The sequence below is a fragment of the Egretta garzetta genome, unplaced genomic scaffold (genome assembly GCF_000687185.1).
Source record: "Egretta garzetta isolate BGI_Z169 unplaced genomic scaffold, ASM68718v1 scaffold94, whole genome shotgun sequence".
Taxonomy (NCBI): Eukaryota; Metazoa; Chordata; class Aves; order Pelecaniformes; family Ardeidae; genus Egretta; species Egretta garzetta.
In genome coordinates, this window is record NW_009259683.1 from 5,274,231 (window position 1) to 5,291,012 (window position 16,782).

General features: G+C 35.0%; 1 protein-coding gene across 1 annotated transcript in view; it reads right to left on the bottom strand.

Moving 5' to 3' along the window:
* TAX1BP1 (Tax1 binding protein 1) overlaps positions 1–16,782 on the bottom strand; it is a 66,901-nt gene that overhangs the window by 21,133 nt on the left and 28,986 nt on the right. Inside the window, exons 6-11 of the mRNA XM_009638596.2 lie at positions 8,125–8,273; positions 7,893–7,983; positions 6,423–6,608; positions 3,955–4,182; positions 2,519–2,665; positions 1,119–1,212 (exon numbers count right to left, since the gene is read on the bottom strand). Coding sequence (XP_009636891.1) covers positions 1,119–1,212; positions 2,519–2,665; positions 3,955–4,182; positions 6,423–6,608; positions 7,893–7,983; positions 8,125–8,273 — 895 coding nt within the window. The remainder of the gene's footprint in view (positions 1–1,118; positions 1,213–2,518; positions 2,666–3,954; positions 4,183–6,422; positions 6,609–7,892; positions 7,984–8,124; positions 8,274–16,782) is intronic.

The following is a 16,782-nucleotide window of genomic DNA, read 5'->3' on the forward strand; positions in this document are numbered from 1 at the left end:
CAAGAGGGGGGGGCAAGAGGGGGGGGAAGAAAAAAGAAAAAAATGAAAAAAAGGAAAAAAGGAAAAAAGGAAAAAAAGGAAAAAAGAAAAAAAGAAAAAAAGAAAAAAGGAAAAAGGAAAAAGGAAAAAGGAAAAAAATTTAAAAAGAAAAAGAAGAAAGAAAAAAAAAAACAAAAAATAAAAAAAAACCCCAAAAAAACCCCAGACATCTGTCCCCTTAACTCCCAAGAAAGTAAATACCAGAATACATACATTAGGATATTATGCTAGACATTTTATTCTTCAGTAAAAAGATGAAGTGCCTCAGCAATCTACTTCGTCCCTTCACATACTATAACTGAGCTTGCTGGGATTTTATTTGTTTTAGAAACACTTAAGTGTTTAGGAAACACTTAAGACAGGAGGAAACTGACAGAAATTATAACCTATAGTCTCTATAGACAGAAAGAATGTGTGAATTATAAAGTAATACAAACAAAATTAGTCAGCATTTACTGGCATTTATCAATTTAAATTGAATAATAAACCAGGCTTAGTTTTAACCTATTGTATGTTTATGTTTTAGAAGATTACTTTTGTAAGAACTTGATAGTTCATAAAAATTAAAACCTACTGAAACATTTTCTAATAAACCACTACTACATATAAATCATGAGAGTATTCTATAGACTTGACCTTGCCACCACATTATCAGAACTTTTCAGTGGGTTTGATTTTTACAGTAGAATGCTGCAGTGGATGGTCATTATAACAGGACTGCAAAATTACCATGCTATTCTACACAATTTGCAAATTTGGGGAGGATTTGGGTTTTTAATTGTTTGTTAGCTTGGCAAAACCAGCTCTGTGTTAACTATCAAGCAGAAATTCAGGAGTTCAGTTCTACTGACATTACCAAATATCAACTGAACTGTTTCCAAAAGACACATAAAATTACTTATGAATGTTACCATTTGAAAAAAGACACAAGATTTTTAGATTAATCTTCACATTTCTAATCATTGCTTTATCTAAAACATAACAAGTCCTGGTTTGTACTATACATACTATTAGGGACTACTTCACATAGACAACGCTTTCAGGCTCATACAAATAGACAAAATTTAAGCCGTTGATACCTGGAGATGCAGACAACTTTTTGTCTGTAACGACCGCAGTAGCTGTCTCAATGTTAGATGCATCTGTCAGTTTCTGTTGATGCCCCGCAATTTTCTTTGTGAAAAGAAATTTTGGTTTGATATTTAATTAAATGAAAGCCAAAGCACAAAGTAACGTATATCTTGCACTATTATCTCCTCCAAAATTGGACTAGATGGAATTTCTCATTAAAACAGGAGTTAATAAGACATATGCAAACACATTTAATTCTACAAGCACTGAAATTGCCTCAGACTATGATTTTTATAATCTTGCATTATAAAGTTCTTTTTCCCTAGAAACAGTAGTTTCTACGCAAATTATTAGAAAAATGAATCAGTTACACTTAAATCTATCAACTTAAATCACATTATAAAGTTCTTTTTCACTAGAAACAGTAGTTTCTACACAAATTATTAGAAAAATCTCATTTTCTAGAGAATCAGTTACACTTAAATCTATCAACTTAAATCTAATATTCCATTAGAAAATGGAGTCTGTATCACTAATGAGCACTGGACCTCTGGTGTCAAAGTAGTGAAATTTGGCGTTTGTTATCAGGTGTACAACATAGCCAAAGACGTGGAAGACTTTTAAGGAAAAGCCACAGGCATTCTGCTATGACACCTTGTTTACCATTGACCTTCTGGATGAGAAGACAACTTCTTAAAGTAATCTGTGGATGAACACTGGGTAGCTACCCCATTTGTTCTGTAGATAGCAGAAATACTTAAGTCTGTTTTTCTTCGGAATTCCCATTTGTACATCTTTCCATTGCTCATATGCCTTTTCCCTGTTCGATCTCCTTTCTGACTCAGTCACCAATTTTCAGAAAATTCTGAAGAACTCTGCTCTTAACTCTGAAATTCACTAACAGGTTCAGTTACTAAGTGTCATTAAGTCTCACATCATTGCAAAAGCCCCATTTACTTATAGAACAAAGCTTAGAAGAGTGGTAAGAATACAAAATACATATGGAATACAACTATATACTGTGCTGTGAAAGCTCCATTTCCCCCACTTTTGGGTTTTGGGGGTTTTTTTGGTGGTGGTGGTACTGAATAGAAGTATTAATTATGGATTTTTCCCTGATTCAGTTTCAAAGTTCTTCCTTAAACAATGTTATGCTTATAGGTTCATCCAAACTCCGCTAGCTTTCTACACACACACCAGTTACTGTAAATCCTACACTTGGTTTCCACACCTATCTAAAAAGAATCATAGAAGTAATTCTGTTTTATGGAAAAAAAATGGAAAATTAAGGAGCCATTGCTTGCCAGATGTTCTAATCCTGTTTAAAAGCATTGATTTTTGCAGAAGGAAATCAAACAGTTGCTGAAAAGTTACAAAAAGCAAGTGCAATTTCTCCCATTCTACTTACTGCCTGTTCTGTAAACTTGTTTACTTGTTTTTGAAGTTTTTGACATTCTTTGAATTTTTCCTTGTAATGGTCAGCAGCCATTTGCAGACGAAGCTTCAGATCTTCAACTTCTCTGCGTAGTTCCTGCTCTACTGTGTTTGAAGTTTCCTTAAAAAAGAAAAATTAGAAATTGTTCTCCCTTTTGTTCAAATACCACCATTTCCCAAAAAGCCTTTTTTCAATTAAAGAAAGTATAATGCCCTATGTAAGTACAGAATTAGTTCTTATTTTCTTTGTGGGAAAGAAAGAAATAAAGTAGTAGAGCACAGATAGAGGCAGTATCTCTACTGAACTTCATTCCAAGCAGGACACACTGAGGAAGCAAATAGGCACTGGTACAATACCAGAGGTAGGTAAAGAGGATTCTTATTCTCTGGGCTGATTAACGTATACCAAAGTCCAAACACCTTCCAGAAGGTGTTCTAGCCATCTTATAGACAAGTATAGCTACATGGCAAAAATGGACAGACCATATCTGTGTTCTATCACATTCACTATGTTCCTACTGGAAGTTGTTCAGTTGAGCTGTAACATTGACACACAAGCTAAACAAACTACAGTTACCAACTGAATATGCACTGTATTCGGATGCTTTCTGGTAATCTGAGTCATTCAGATGATCTGCTACTTCTTTCAGCATGCATTTCAAAGACATTGTCTATAACTGAAATTCTTAGGAAAAAAGGTGTAATTCTTTTGAGGGTTGTACTATTCACTTTGTATTTACAGCACTACTTTATTTACTGTTCAGCTCAATGTATTCTTTCAGACTGCTGCATCATTACAGTAATCCTACTAGCAAACTAATCCAATACAGTTGCAGTCACAGAAGGTACAGTACCAAGCTCACTTCAGTCAGAATGATGAAACTTGTAATTAGCTCACTAGATTTTTTTCCAAGACGAAGAAAGTCAAGACAGTTTCCATTACATTAGTATTTTTATACTTACAAATACTGAAGCAAATTAACTTTGACCACAAATATTGGAAGGACTCATAAGAATCAAGAGAGAATCTATTAATGAGGAAAGAACATTACAAAAAAAAAATTCTATCTATTTTCTTATCTGAATGAATTTTTAATGCTACTGTGGCTCACATAAAAGAATTAAGGAAGGAAGATGATTCAAAACAATATAGATAAATACTGTACTATTCTGTGAAAATAATATGGGGGTGGAGGGGAGTTGCTTTAAGTAGTAGCAGAAACCTTGTTTCTTACCAACCTTCCACACCAGCTAACATGCACTTGATTTAAGGTAGTATCTTGAGTGCCAAAAGAGAATTTGATAAAATTTGCACTAATCATCCAGAAACATATTTTATTCCCCAATTTTAGCAAAGCTAGCTCTGACAGATTTTATAAATACAGATAAGCTTCAGTACTGACAATTTACCTGTTCATTTTTCAAAGCCATGATTTTTTTCATTTCAGCTAAAGCATCAGCAAGCTGCTTTTTCAATTTTTCATTTTCCAGACGTGCACTGTGAAGATCTGCCATAGTCTTATCTCGCACATTTACTGCGTCACTCAGCTCTTTTGACATTAGGACAGCTTCTTGTTTGCTAGCCTGAATCTGATCTTCAGCTTTCCGAAGCCGTTCTTTTAAGATACTCGCATCCTCCTGGGAAAGAGAAGACAGGGAAGAGAATCCATAATTTTTTAATTCAAAGCTTAAATAAAGGTTGGTATAGGGATTAGAAATACTTGAAAGAAAAATCAAGTTTTCCTGGTGGCTTTAGCAAAACCACTAAATCAAGAAGTTAGTACACAAATACCATTTTCCCCATTTGCCTTCTTTGCTAACAATGGTGTGCAAACATATTTCACTGTGACATAAAGGCAAATTTAAATATTATTATTTTATCTATACTGGATTTTTGGTTTATTGTCGACTTTAGTTTTAAACATACACCAAAAAAAGTCCTTCTTTTTTCCAGAACATCTTTGTTCTTATCACCATAGAACTCTTAACAGGCACAAATGGCCATCCAGCTTCAAAACCAAAGTTCACCCCACAGTAAGACACTGCAAGTAACAACAGGGTAAGAGGTCTTACAATGCCTACAATTGGTTGACGTAAGACACCGTAAAGCAGCTTTGGGATGTTTGTCTTACAGCTTCATTTCCCAAGATCTTGCACAACAAGCTTTTCAGATGGAACTGAGAGCAAAAAGTAATCAAGAGCAAGCTGCAGCATGCAGCACTAAGACTCGCAGCAGTGCTGCAGCTCCACAGGACAAGCCCAAGGGCCAACTGACCAAGCTGTACTCCTGGCCTCATTCCTCAGAAAAGCCCAAGATCACACACACGCCCAAAAAAAAAAAAAAAAAAAAAAAAAAAAAAAAATCAGAGCTACTGTCAGCTACTTGCAGCCTCTGGGCTTCCTGAAGGCATAATCACCTCATATTCTTGAGTCTAGACATAAATTCCAGGTATCTCTAGTCCATTATTTGTTAATTTTTGAATAATCATTTAGCATAGCAAGTCCAGAGGAATACCAATATATTTTGTAAATATTTATGAAGATGGATGAACTAGGAAATGCCCTCAAGTCCTGTCCCTTAGCAATTTTTACAGTATATGATACATCAGTTACATATTTCAGTAAATATCTGCAGTTCCACAGTGTAAGACAAAAACGGTAACAATCCCACCAGAAACGTCACAAGCACTTCAAGATTAAAAAATGACACAAATGTTTGATTGCTTCAGCACTGGCGCACAAACACCCCTACATGTTTTTACTTCAAAGTAAAATACAGTAGTAGTTTAACACATTCAGAGACAAAACTACAGAGCAGTCACAAGACTAAAACAAGATAAGCTGTAACTTAAAGTGACATAGCATGGTTTTTGTCCTCTTGCTATCTCCATTCTCAACAGCACTACTTTTCTACTTCAATTTTACATTCATAACTCACATTACTTTAAATGCAATTTCTATTCTTTTGAGATCCAGACTGCTTTTTCTGTGAGAAGACTGGCAAGATACACAAGATAAAATCACCTGCATAATCTGATTTTTTCCATGCTGGCCTCAAAGGCTGTGCCTAACTTAACTCTCTAGTTTGGATCAAGAGCACATTTGTGAAGCAAAACTCCCAGGTAATTCCACTATGACCTATCACACTGTTGATCATGGGACAGAACAGTTGGGGCACAGAAACTGGATTGTTTTTCGATGAAATGAAACAGGAAGGCGTACATGAACACCAAATGGGTATTCTATCCATAGCACCTCACTAAAGCTAGTCTGAAGTAACCCCGCTTGGACCATGGACAGCATAGATACCAGTTCTTCAGCAGTTTCACTCTCCTACCACCAAAAATCACCTCTTCCTTAGAAGTCCTACTGCCACTGCTATTGGTGAGTTCTCAGTCAATTCAGTCCATCGATATCTTACCCTTTTTCAGGTTTTACATCATTGTACCTTGACAGTACATTCACCCAACAACTCCTTCAGCACATGTTTCAAAGTCTCCTCTTTTCTCCTCCATCACCCTCTGCAGCCTCAACATACCTACACCATTATCGTTTCTCTTTTCCTCAATCCCCTTCTTTTTTCATGAAGTTAAACCACTTTTAGTGGTGCACTTTTACTGAACTCACAAATTACTTTTTCACACACAGTTCAATCTCATGGTTCATCATGCGAGACATCTCAACAAGCTCAGAATGTGGAAAACTAAAACTGACTTCACTCCTGCTCATATTCTGCATCTACTGAGAACACCATAATCCTCTTGCCTCTCAACCTATATACCCTAGTGATATCTTCAACTTCTTCCTTTCTCTCATCAACACATACAACCTGACATATGTTCATTTTAAACCAGGCCAATTATATTAGCAATGCTTACCTTGTTTGATGAGGAGAGCAAAAAAGCTTTCTTCATATTTTCTTTTTCAGCTATAAATAGCTGTAATCTGCCAACCTCCTCTTTATAATACGATATCATGTTTTCTTTGTTTGCATCCAAATTCTTAAACGTCTGGATTTCTTTTACTAGTTTGGTGTTTTCTATTTCTGTATTCTTCAAGTGTATCTGTAATGATGCTAAAAAATGTCAAACTCTCCTTCCATGTTATGAAAACTACCTTTCACCTGTCCATTTAAGTGTTCACTAAATTCTAACTCATCTCTGAGACAGATTACATCAGGTAAAGAGAAAAATTAAACATTTGATAATAGCACTGCCCTCCAGCACAAATTTTCTGGCTGGAATTCTTTCAGCTTCATCATCTAATAACAGCTCCACTCTACAGCTAGAAGTTAAGGCCCTGATTTCTGTCCACGTCAAATTAAGCTATTCAGAATTCACTCCTCTCTTCACAAATGCTGGACAACTAAGGACAAGCAAAAAAGAAGTGACTTGAAGAAAACTAAAGAGAAATTAAACTTCTAGTAGTATCTACTGCAATCATCTAAGCAAACAGGACTACATCAGCAATATTCATTTCCAAAGACAGCAAACTACTTTAACAACTCTAGAGCTGATTTTAAGGTATCATTGTCTCTCATATTATGCCTAGTAAAGGATAACTGTTGCACTCAAGTGTTGTCCACTCAAAGACTAGGAGATTTGTGTTGCTTATTTACAAAGGGATTCCATGCTTATGAACAATGTTTCAAGATTTTATTACTTTGGGTGTATATTTAATGCTGTCTGCTACAGAAAGACATTTTCCTATGAACAGAAATGATCTTTTAAATACACTTGATTTGTTTCATACAACCTAAGGATTTCATAATTTTAGCATCTAAGACTTTTCCTGTATTTGGAGGGATAGGGGGAGCTATATTTTATTTTCAATATGGGTGTGTGTCAATACCAGCAGAAGAAATCAGCTATGCTAGTAAAAATCAATGCAATATAGATCCTACTAAAGCTTCTCAGAGTTATGCACAAGATTCAAGAACAGGGATCTAGAAAACACAGTCTGGAGAGAGAACTTAGAAGAGTAAAAAGTAATTTACTTATGGAGAAGTATGTTAAGAAAACCAGTTACTGGGTGATGCACTGTATAACTAATGAACTTCCTCACTAGCATCTATTATTTTTTGTTACTATGCCTGCATTTTAACAAATTGGTGATCCATTCTTCTTCTTAGAGACCTTTTTATATCATGGTATGAATTCAGATGCTATTTTTCTCATTTATTTTTATATAAGAACATCTATAACTGTCTTAAAAATCTGTTCACAGAACTTACCCATTTCCTTTTTTCCTTTAACAAATTCAACTTATCAGACTTCTCCATAAAACATTATTACCTTTATTTCAAACCATTTCATTTCAGTGTATACAGGTACAAGGAATAAAGTTACCTTATAAAGTTCTTTTTCATCCTTTTCTGTCTTTAGCACACATTCAAGTTGCTCCTTCTCAAGCATCACTTTCTTCAGTTTGTCCTTCAGACTAAGACATCGACAAATTAATAGTACAGAACTATTAATACAGAAAGTCAATGCATACACTAAAAATTGTTAATTTAAAAAAAAAAAAACTATGGAAAGAAACAGTAAAATAAAGAAGGTAAGGAACAAAATTACTAAATACCTGTCTAACTCTGTTTCTTTTGCAATGGCTTTTTGAGTAACAGTCATGATATCTTCTTCAAGCTGGAGAACTTTTGAAGCAGCCTCATCATGCTTCTTCTTCAAATCGTCAATTTCAGTTTTAAGAGCTTCTGATGCTTGAATATTATTCTTTAAAAAAATGCAAATAGATATCATTTAAGAATGTGCACCTTCAGAATTACAGCATGCTATTTGAATTAATGCTAAAATCCGGTCATTAGATCTCTTCCTTAAAATGTATGACAAGCCTATTTCAAGTATATGTAAATATACATTGAATATATATATAGAATATATAAAAATATATTAAGCTTGCTACACACAGCTAATATATTAATAAGGAGTCAATAAGGAATATTTTGGTGCAAGCATTCAGTTACTACGAGACTACCGAAGACTTCAGAGTACAGGACAAACAAAGCTGTATTTTGTATCTTTTGCCCATCTCCTTTCTGTGAACTAACCATCGCCTACCTAGCTTAGAAAACATAAAGAACTACTTCTTTTCAAGTAAAAGAAAGTACAAAGAAAAACAGAAGAGCTTGCAGTTGACCAGACAGTTATACCACTCAAGCGAGTCACAGGAAAGACAACTGCAGGCAAAAGGAGAAAAAAAAAAAAAAATGGAAGAACTCTTGATGAAGAGCTAGTTACTACACTACATTCTCCTAGCTGGAACATGTGGAAGGTCTCACAACGCTGAAACAATTGCAGGATTTAGGTCTTTGATAGAGACAGAGGATGCTTGACAACACCCAAAACAGATTTTTCAGAAAACTGACAGATGCAAGATGGGAAGCCACTTTTAAGTATTGCATTTGTTATCTAATTACAGTAACGTCCATACGTTCTAATGCAGTGGACAGCTAAACATCATCTCCACCACAGCAAAACAGCCATGTAAAGCCAGGTCATCTTAAATAACCCAGAAAAATATTTCTTTCAATATAATGCTATTTTCATGAGAAAATTAATAAAACTAAAGTAGAACACACGTACTGAGACAATGTGTTACTCTTTCTGGTATGAAAATTGAATAAAGCTCAGCTTAGTATCAACTATGACAGTGGTATGAATTAAAGCGTAAACAAGGTCAAGACAGACTGACCAACACGCCTGACTACAGCATGACTTACACCGTTTGTGCAGACACTAAGGTACAAGTTGTCTTTCTGCTCTGCATTTGGAAGATTAAAGCACTAGTTCATCTATTCATTTTTAAACAAAGCTTAATGCCCTGAAACAACACTGTACTGTTACATCAAGAGAAACACATCAGCCAGAATTTACGGAGAACCCCTACTGGCCAGATTCCAACCTAACTAACAATGTTTTAAGTACAATAAAATATAATGAGGACTGGTTTTACTCATTAATTGTCAAAATGCACTGTTTGCAAGTGTAATTAAGCCCTGCTTTTACAAGGAACTAAACAGAAGTTTGGGCATTATGATTTTTTTTGGGGGGTAGGGAGTGTTGAATTGTGAGGGGTGGGAAACGTAACTGATGACTCAACCACTTCCTAAACACTATACCAGCACATAAAGTAATTTTTATTTTTGTTACATATGCTATAAAAAGGACTACTACATTACAACTATTTAAACTCTAAATGGCTTTATTATATGCCTTAATATAATAAAGAATTTCACGGGAACATGAATGTACTATCTCTTTAGAAAACAGCATTGGAGAAAATGACCCACAATTTTCGTAAGGTCTTTATTTTTGAAGAGCTATCAGTTTCCTGCAACCAAAAATATATGTACTTGGTATAACGAAGGCAGGATATTTTAATTAAAGTCTGTATTCCAAGTAAAACTTGCTATATAACCAGCAGCAACAACACACATTATAACTGCTTGTCCTCCCCTAGTGCAGTGGAGACTAATTACTTGCCCCTGTTTTGAAAGTCTAGTATAGTAAAAACTCTATTTCAATGCATATCTGTGTTTTCTCTAAACACCACTTCGGTATAACTGTAACTGTTGTAACCCAAGTGCCTTCAAAAGAATTTAATCTGATACATTATATATACAAACTGTACAAACAGTTCAAACAGGCTGCCAAAGGTAACATATATTAAAAGGAATTAATAGCCTGAAAAAAATTCACTCCACAAACAGCATTACAATTGATGCTGCTTTGCTAGTTATTCTGAAGGGACATGGTATTAAAATGTAAAAGTTCCATACTTAACAGATTCTCACCTAATAAACTTGTTTAGATACAACTAAAGCCTACAGTTTTGAAAGAAAGAAGGATTAATTTTTAGAGACGACTTGTTATTTTACAGAATTCTTAGCAATTCAATTTAGATGCTGCAATCCTAGTCCCATACACTCTGGTTACAGCAATTTCAGTGCCTGTAAAAATTTAAATGAGTGCTCTTAGACTATTTTACTGGTAAAAGCTGACTGTGTTTTAGGATGAGTCTAAAGGGGAAGAATATCATAAGCACATCAACTACACAGACAACCTCTATTACAAAAAAAGTAAATAATTACTTTCTGTAATTATTTTTTACTTAAATTTTTCTTAAATTTATCTGGTACATCTACAAATACTATACCTTTTCTTCCCCTTTCTTAACAGAAAGAAATGTACAGAAAGAACATGAATATTTTAATGAACTGGTTTAAAACACCCAACAATTTTAAGATTATTTTTACTCTGGATTTTATTTTTAATCCAGTTACAAATACAGATTCCCCCATGTCGTCCCCCCCTTAGAGTTGCAACAGCCTTACGGGTGGATGGGGGAAGCAAACTGCATCACAAGGGCCAGAATAAGCAGCCAGCAAGTACTTAAGTCAGCTTCATTGCTACAAAACAAAAAGCTACCAAGGTAAGAATTCCTGTAACTACTAGGAGTCTCACTAGGGAAATGAAACAAAGAAAATTTAATGTAGTTGTCAAGTGAATTTATCTTCCCCAGAATCAAAATCCCACTTTGAAAATTTTTATGCACCTTCAGATAAGGAACAAGAAGAAAGATGGGGACACCAGAATCTTTATTGCTATTCTAAAATGGCAAAATATTTAAGACTGATTATTTTAAAAATAATTTTATAGTAATCACATGAAACCCTGTCCTCCCCCTGCAAAGAACTGCCATTAGACATAATGTATTTGTTTACAGTGCATTAACAACAGCTGCTGAAACAGTTTTTATATCAAAAAGTTCTAAATTGCAGATCAGTTGCTTTAGGTTTGTGTAACCTAATCATAAATACACCGATTGAAACCTCATAAAGCTATTACAAGCTCTATCTAAAAGATACGCGAAGATCGTACCCTGAAACATGTTTAAAATCTATTTATTAAACTTCTGCTACAAAAGTACTAATAATCTTTCATTTGAGAATGGGGTAGCCATAAAGTTTCTAGATTCTCATTTTTTAACAGAAAACTATGGCAAAAAAATCTGTATGTTCAGCAATCAACAACACCCCACTTTCACTACTTATTTTTTACTTCAAATGGATTTTTGCAACACCAGTAAAACATTTCAGAGTACAGCCTGGTTAATGGAAGCAAAGCAGTATAGACCCCCCTTCCTGTGAATCACACAACATGTTTTTCAAACATACTTAAGGCAGAGAGAGATTCAACAGACAGAACAAAATACTCGAAAAATACAACCCAGGACTATTTCAAGCTCTGTCACCTTACAGTATGGCAACGGGCAGCATGTTTTTTTATGCTTCATCTTCCCTTTTCATCACATGTAGAACTCCCTATCCACTTTTTAAAAGCCATTCCACACCTAAAATAATCACCTTTGATTAATGGCTAATATCTGCAATCTTTATTTTACTTTTTTACAGAATGCATACATTGCAGAGAAGAAGAATGAAAGGTTAAAAATAAGCTATGCAACTCTGAAACCAAAGACATCAAGTCACCAAATATGAGGCAATTTATTTTAAAAAAAAAAAAAAAAAAGAAGCAGCAGCAGCACCACCACCTCTCAAGTTTCAGCTGGATTGATTTATCTGGACGTAAGTTAATGTCAGGGGAACCATTGTGCTTTGTACTCTGCAGAGAATTTAGGGGATCTAGATGAATTATCTGCAGGAGCCTTTTGTTTATCCCATTGACATCATAGCAGCTCCAACAGAATTGTGTGAAACAATTGGCTGACATCATACTCTGTTTAAAGGACCTCTGAGGAAAATGATGAACACAACATAGTAGCATTGTAGCCACTGCAATACCTGAGTGTGCTCCAAACACAGGGCCTGTATGTTCTGAAAGACAACCTCAAGTTGTAATTTTTCTTTCCAAAATAAAATGTAAGCATTCAGTAAAACAGTAAACCAATTTCAATAAAACTCAGTGATATTGAGCTTTTATATCTTTGTGACTATGATTGGCAATAGAAATACTGCTCCAAAAACCTAAGGTATCACTAGTAGCAGTCATTTAATTGTGTTAATCTCTCCAACTGACATTGTTAAACAGATCAAAATGCTACAAAACTAAGGCTTAACTCTGTAAAAGTTCATTTAAGTAATATCAGTCATCCAATTACTGTCACAAAGGCTACAGCTGTGCAAGTTTTTGCAGGAGGCAGTGGAAGTATTTCTATACTACGATTTTGCAGCATGCATTTACCTTTCAGAATGTTAATTTCTTAAATACCTTATAATTTCACTATAAGCTAGCGCTTTTGCAAAGAGTAATTCTCATGAATACATAATTTGAATTAAAGTGCAGGCAGGATATCTATCTAAAACATCTAAGAATCTCTCACATGAATCTGTTCAATCACCCCATGAAATAAATTTCAATTTATCAGTATTTCAATTAATCAGTTTAAGAAATATTCATACACAGAACAGTCACTAAAGCAATAAACCAGCATTTTCTCTTTACAGGATGTTTATAGCACCCTTGGGTGCTATAACTGCTGGTGCCAAACTGAGCAATTCTGAGTGTTTAATTTGTATCTTTAAAACATTATTTACGTGGAGTTTGGGGCGGGGGGGGTGGTTTTGCTTTCTGGATTGGGGGATGGTTTTTTGCTGGCTGTTTGTGGGTTTGCTTTTTTGAGTGGTTTTTTTTTTAATCAACATATTGTTTGGGGGTTTTTTTAGCTTGATTTAAAGAGGCACTGAAAAGACACTTGATTGACTTCCGTGCACACAGTCTGAACTGGGGACTTGCACTTCTGACATATCACACTGCACAACAGCATTTTGTCACTATCTAACCAAGGAAAATCTCCTTATAAAATGGCATCAAAAGACAACATATATGAATCCTTGATATCTGAATAAAAACTCTCCAGTGAATAAAGCTACTGGGCAGGTAGAACCTGTCAGAAGACTGTGGATTTAGATGGGTTTCCTATTAAAACACCCCATCAGATAGATTGACCCACTTTTTAAAAGTTAAGTGGTGAACTAAACTTTCAAAAAGCATGAAAGAACAAGTTTATCAGGTCAGTAAATTCACTTCTGCCTCAATTTATGCCAATGTCATAACAGAAAAACTATTCAAATGTTCTCAGCACCAAAGAATGAACAGGTAACGTGCAAATCTGTTGCTTCTAACTCAAGTTAAACATTTACAGAAACTACTGCCACAGGAGTAAGACTTAACACCACTGTAACACTAAAGAAATCAGTTCAGAAGTACTCTCTTCCCACTAGAGGGAGACAAATGATTGCAAAAGCATCATTTGCCTGCTGTGCTCTCTACAGAAGCATGCAAAACCTGTGTTCACAAGATTGAATGGTTGCAGAGTGTCAGAAGAGCGACTGATGAAAGACTGACACACTGACTACTGCACGTTTCTCTTGTTCAGCACAGTAATATGAAATCTTAAAACAGCAGGCAAGTGCACTGCTGCCAGCGAGCTTACACGCAGTTTAAGCACACACAAAACTGGGAACACAAAGACCAAAAAGCATGCATTCTTTTTATTTAGACAGGTATATGTGTATTTATATTCATAACGTGTAGGTTATTGATTAGAAATATTTGCATTATCATCTTCTAAATAAAAACACACTCAGTTTTTGATTTAATGTTCTTCAATTTTTCCAGAAGTAAAATATATTCAGATCAAAGTAGCTTACTAACATGACTCAACATACTTGAGTATGTACAAAGAAAGCAACCTGACCATGTATCGTGTGTCATTTTCTTAAGTAAAATAATCAGTGAGGAATTACATCATTATTTTAACAGTGTTATATTAGTAGAGTTGCAAGTTGTATATATGTATGCTTCTAAATAAAAGCATGCTATCAGGGAACATCATCCTAGTAAAGACAAATTAACTCTGAAACACTAACAGAAGGTTGCAAGAAAAAGATGGGACATTTCTGAAACATTTCCAATAATTTTGCATTTACTCTGAATTCCCTACAGAGTAGTAGCAGATTAAGTTAAACCTTCACACTCTGTAAGAGCTAATTTAATGTCATCTGGGGAAAAAAAAAAAGTCTAGTAAAAAAAAGTCTAGTGAAAAATGGTGCAGAGGAATACTATGTTTTCCTGTAACTGAAAATACAGCCCTTTTCAGAAGATGAAAAAGAACGTGCATGTTGAGGGGCAGGAAAAGAAAAGAAACAATGGGAAATATTCACTTATCCCCTCCCTAAACTGATCTCCTCAGAACGACTACATACTGCATTAAGCAGCCACTGTATAAGAGAAGAGGAAAAGATCAACCTAAATGAAATAAATACTGAATTTGTCTTGCATCTTAAGCTTTGGCAGGGCAGGGTAATTAGCACGGTAATAATCAAAACATGAAGTGTTCACTAAATGGTGGGGCTGAAGAGCACGCTCCCTCTGAGCGCAAACACTGATTAGCGCAGAGCTGTGCATCTTGCAAAGATTCTTCTTCTGTGGTGATGACAGCCTGAGAAAACAATGTCCACAGAGCCATTAATGTGTTGAATACAAATAAAAATACAGGTTATTTTCTCCAATGTGATAAAATACTAAGTAAGACCTCCACAAACCCAAGCCTAAAAAAAAAAAATAGAAGCCTTTAGAGACAAGTAGTGACTTAGAGAGCTGTAACATGCATTAGAAGCTGTTTCAACAACTAACAGCACATGATCACTTTATGTCTTAAATGCATTTGTTCCTCCTATCTTTGGTAGGAAATGAGACAGCTATCTTGTAAGAAGGCAACAAAGACTGTATCTCCTAAACAGTAAGGGCACTGTCAGCAAACCAAAATCTGTGGTTTGCTGCATCAGTTACAGTCTGAAGTGCTACAAACACAGGAACTCACCTGAGTTTTCAAAACTCAAGAAATGGGAATCTTTTCACCACTTAAAAACATGCATAGAGCCCAATATTCAAACTTCGTGGAACACATATTACACAATATGCTGACAGGCTCCTTATATATATACGTTCATATATATATACACACATATATTACACCTGAATAGACTGTTTGGTATCACAGAATCATTTAAGTTAGAAAACACCTTTAAGATCATCAAGTCCAACCATTAACCTAACCCTGCCATTCCACCACTAAACCATGTCCCTAAGCAATACATAATATGCTATGTTCTTAAAAGACTGAGCTACTTTTAGCTTGTTTCTTCCTAATATTTTCCCCAAAGAGCCTCTAAAGGACCACTTACAAAGAATCCCAAGTAGGCAAAAAGCAGATGGAGAAGACAATAGCTTCACTGCACAGAATTCTACGAGAGCAACCAGGTGGGGAAGAGAGATCAAATCATCAAGAGGGGGAAGGAAACACTAACTGGGATATAGCTGCGACATTGTCTGCCAACAACTATCCTGTCTAGTCTAAGAAATCAATGTTTCTCCAGACATTTCTCAATGATCCAAACTATTCCTGAGCTATTTGTGAAAACAAAGGACTGATAAAAATCAATACCAAAAAGAGAAAAGTAGCCTGAAGGCATACGAATAAACATGAATAAAAAGAGGATTTTAGAAGAACTGTGTTTTAACAAAACTCAGAGCTTTTCCATGATAAATCTACCTTCTATTTGTTACACTGTACTACAGTAAGATAACTTCTGTAGTACGAACCCCAACCACACCATCCACATTCTGTTCAATTCAATTATAAAAATATAAGGTAGCTTAATAAGGTATTTGATAAGACAAAAACATGAGCTCAGATACCAGTATTATTTGCTCCAAAGAAACTGAGAAAGATTTTTAGAAAAGGGGCAGGTTGAGGGGTATTTTGTATAAAGGGGTTTGTAACTCCGAGGCCCCCTTATCACAGTACAAATAGTAATAAACAAATAGTAGTTGACAATATGTTACCAACATAGAGCTCTGCACTCAATTAGAATTCAATGCATGTGTCTGTAAAGATGTATCCACTGCCTTTGCTCATGCAATTGCCACTTTTTAAATGCAGTACTTAGTATTATTGTGGTTTTTCAGAGGGCTCTTTGGACAAGCTGAAATATTATCTATGCACTTCTTGATGAAACTACTTGCAAAAAGGAAAAAAAATAGCACATTAAGAGATTGTACTTGGGTTAAACACAGCTTAGCTTTATTTTTAACAGATTTCTATCACTTACAGCTTCCTCAAACTACAAAGGTACAGATATATAGTGTTTATAGGAATTGTATTTTCTTATATGGGCTATTTTGTTTTATTAATTGT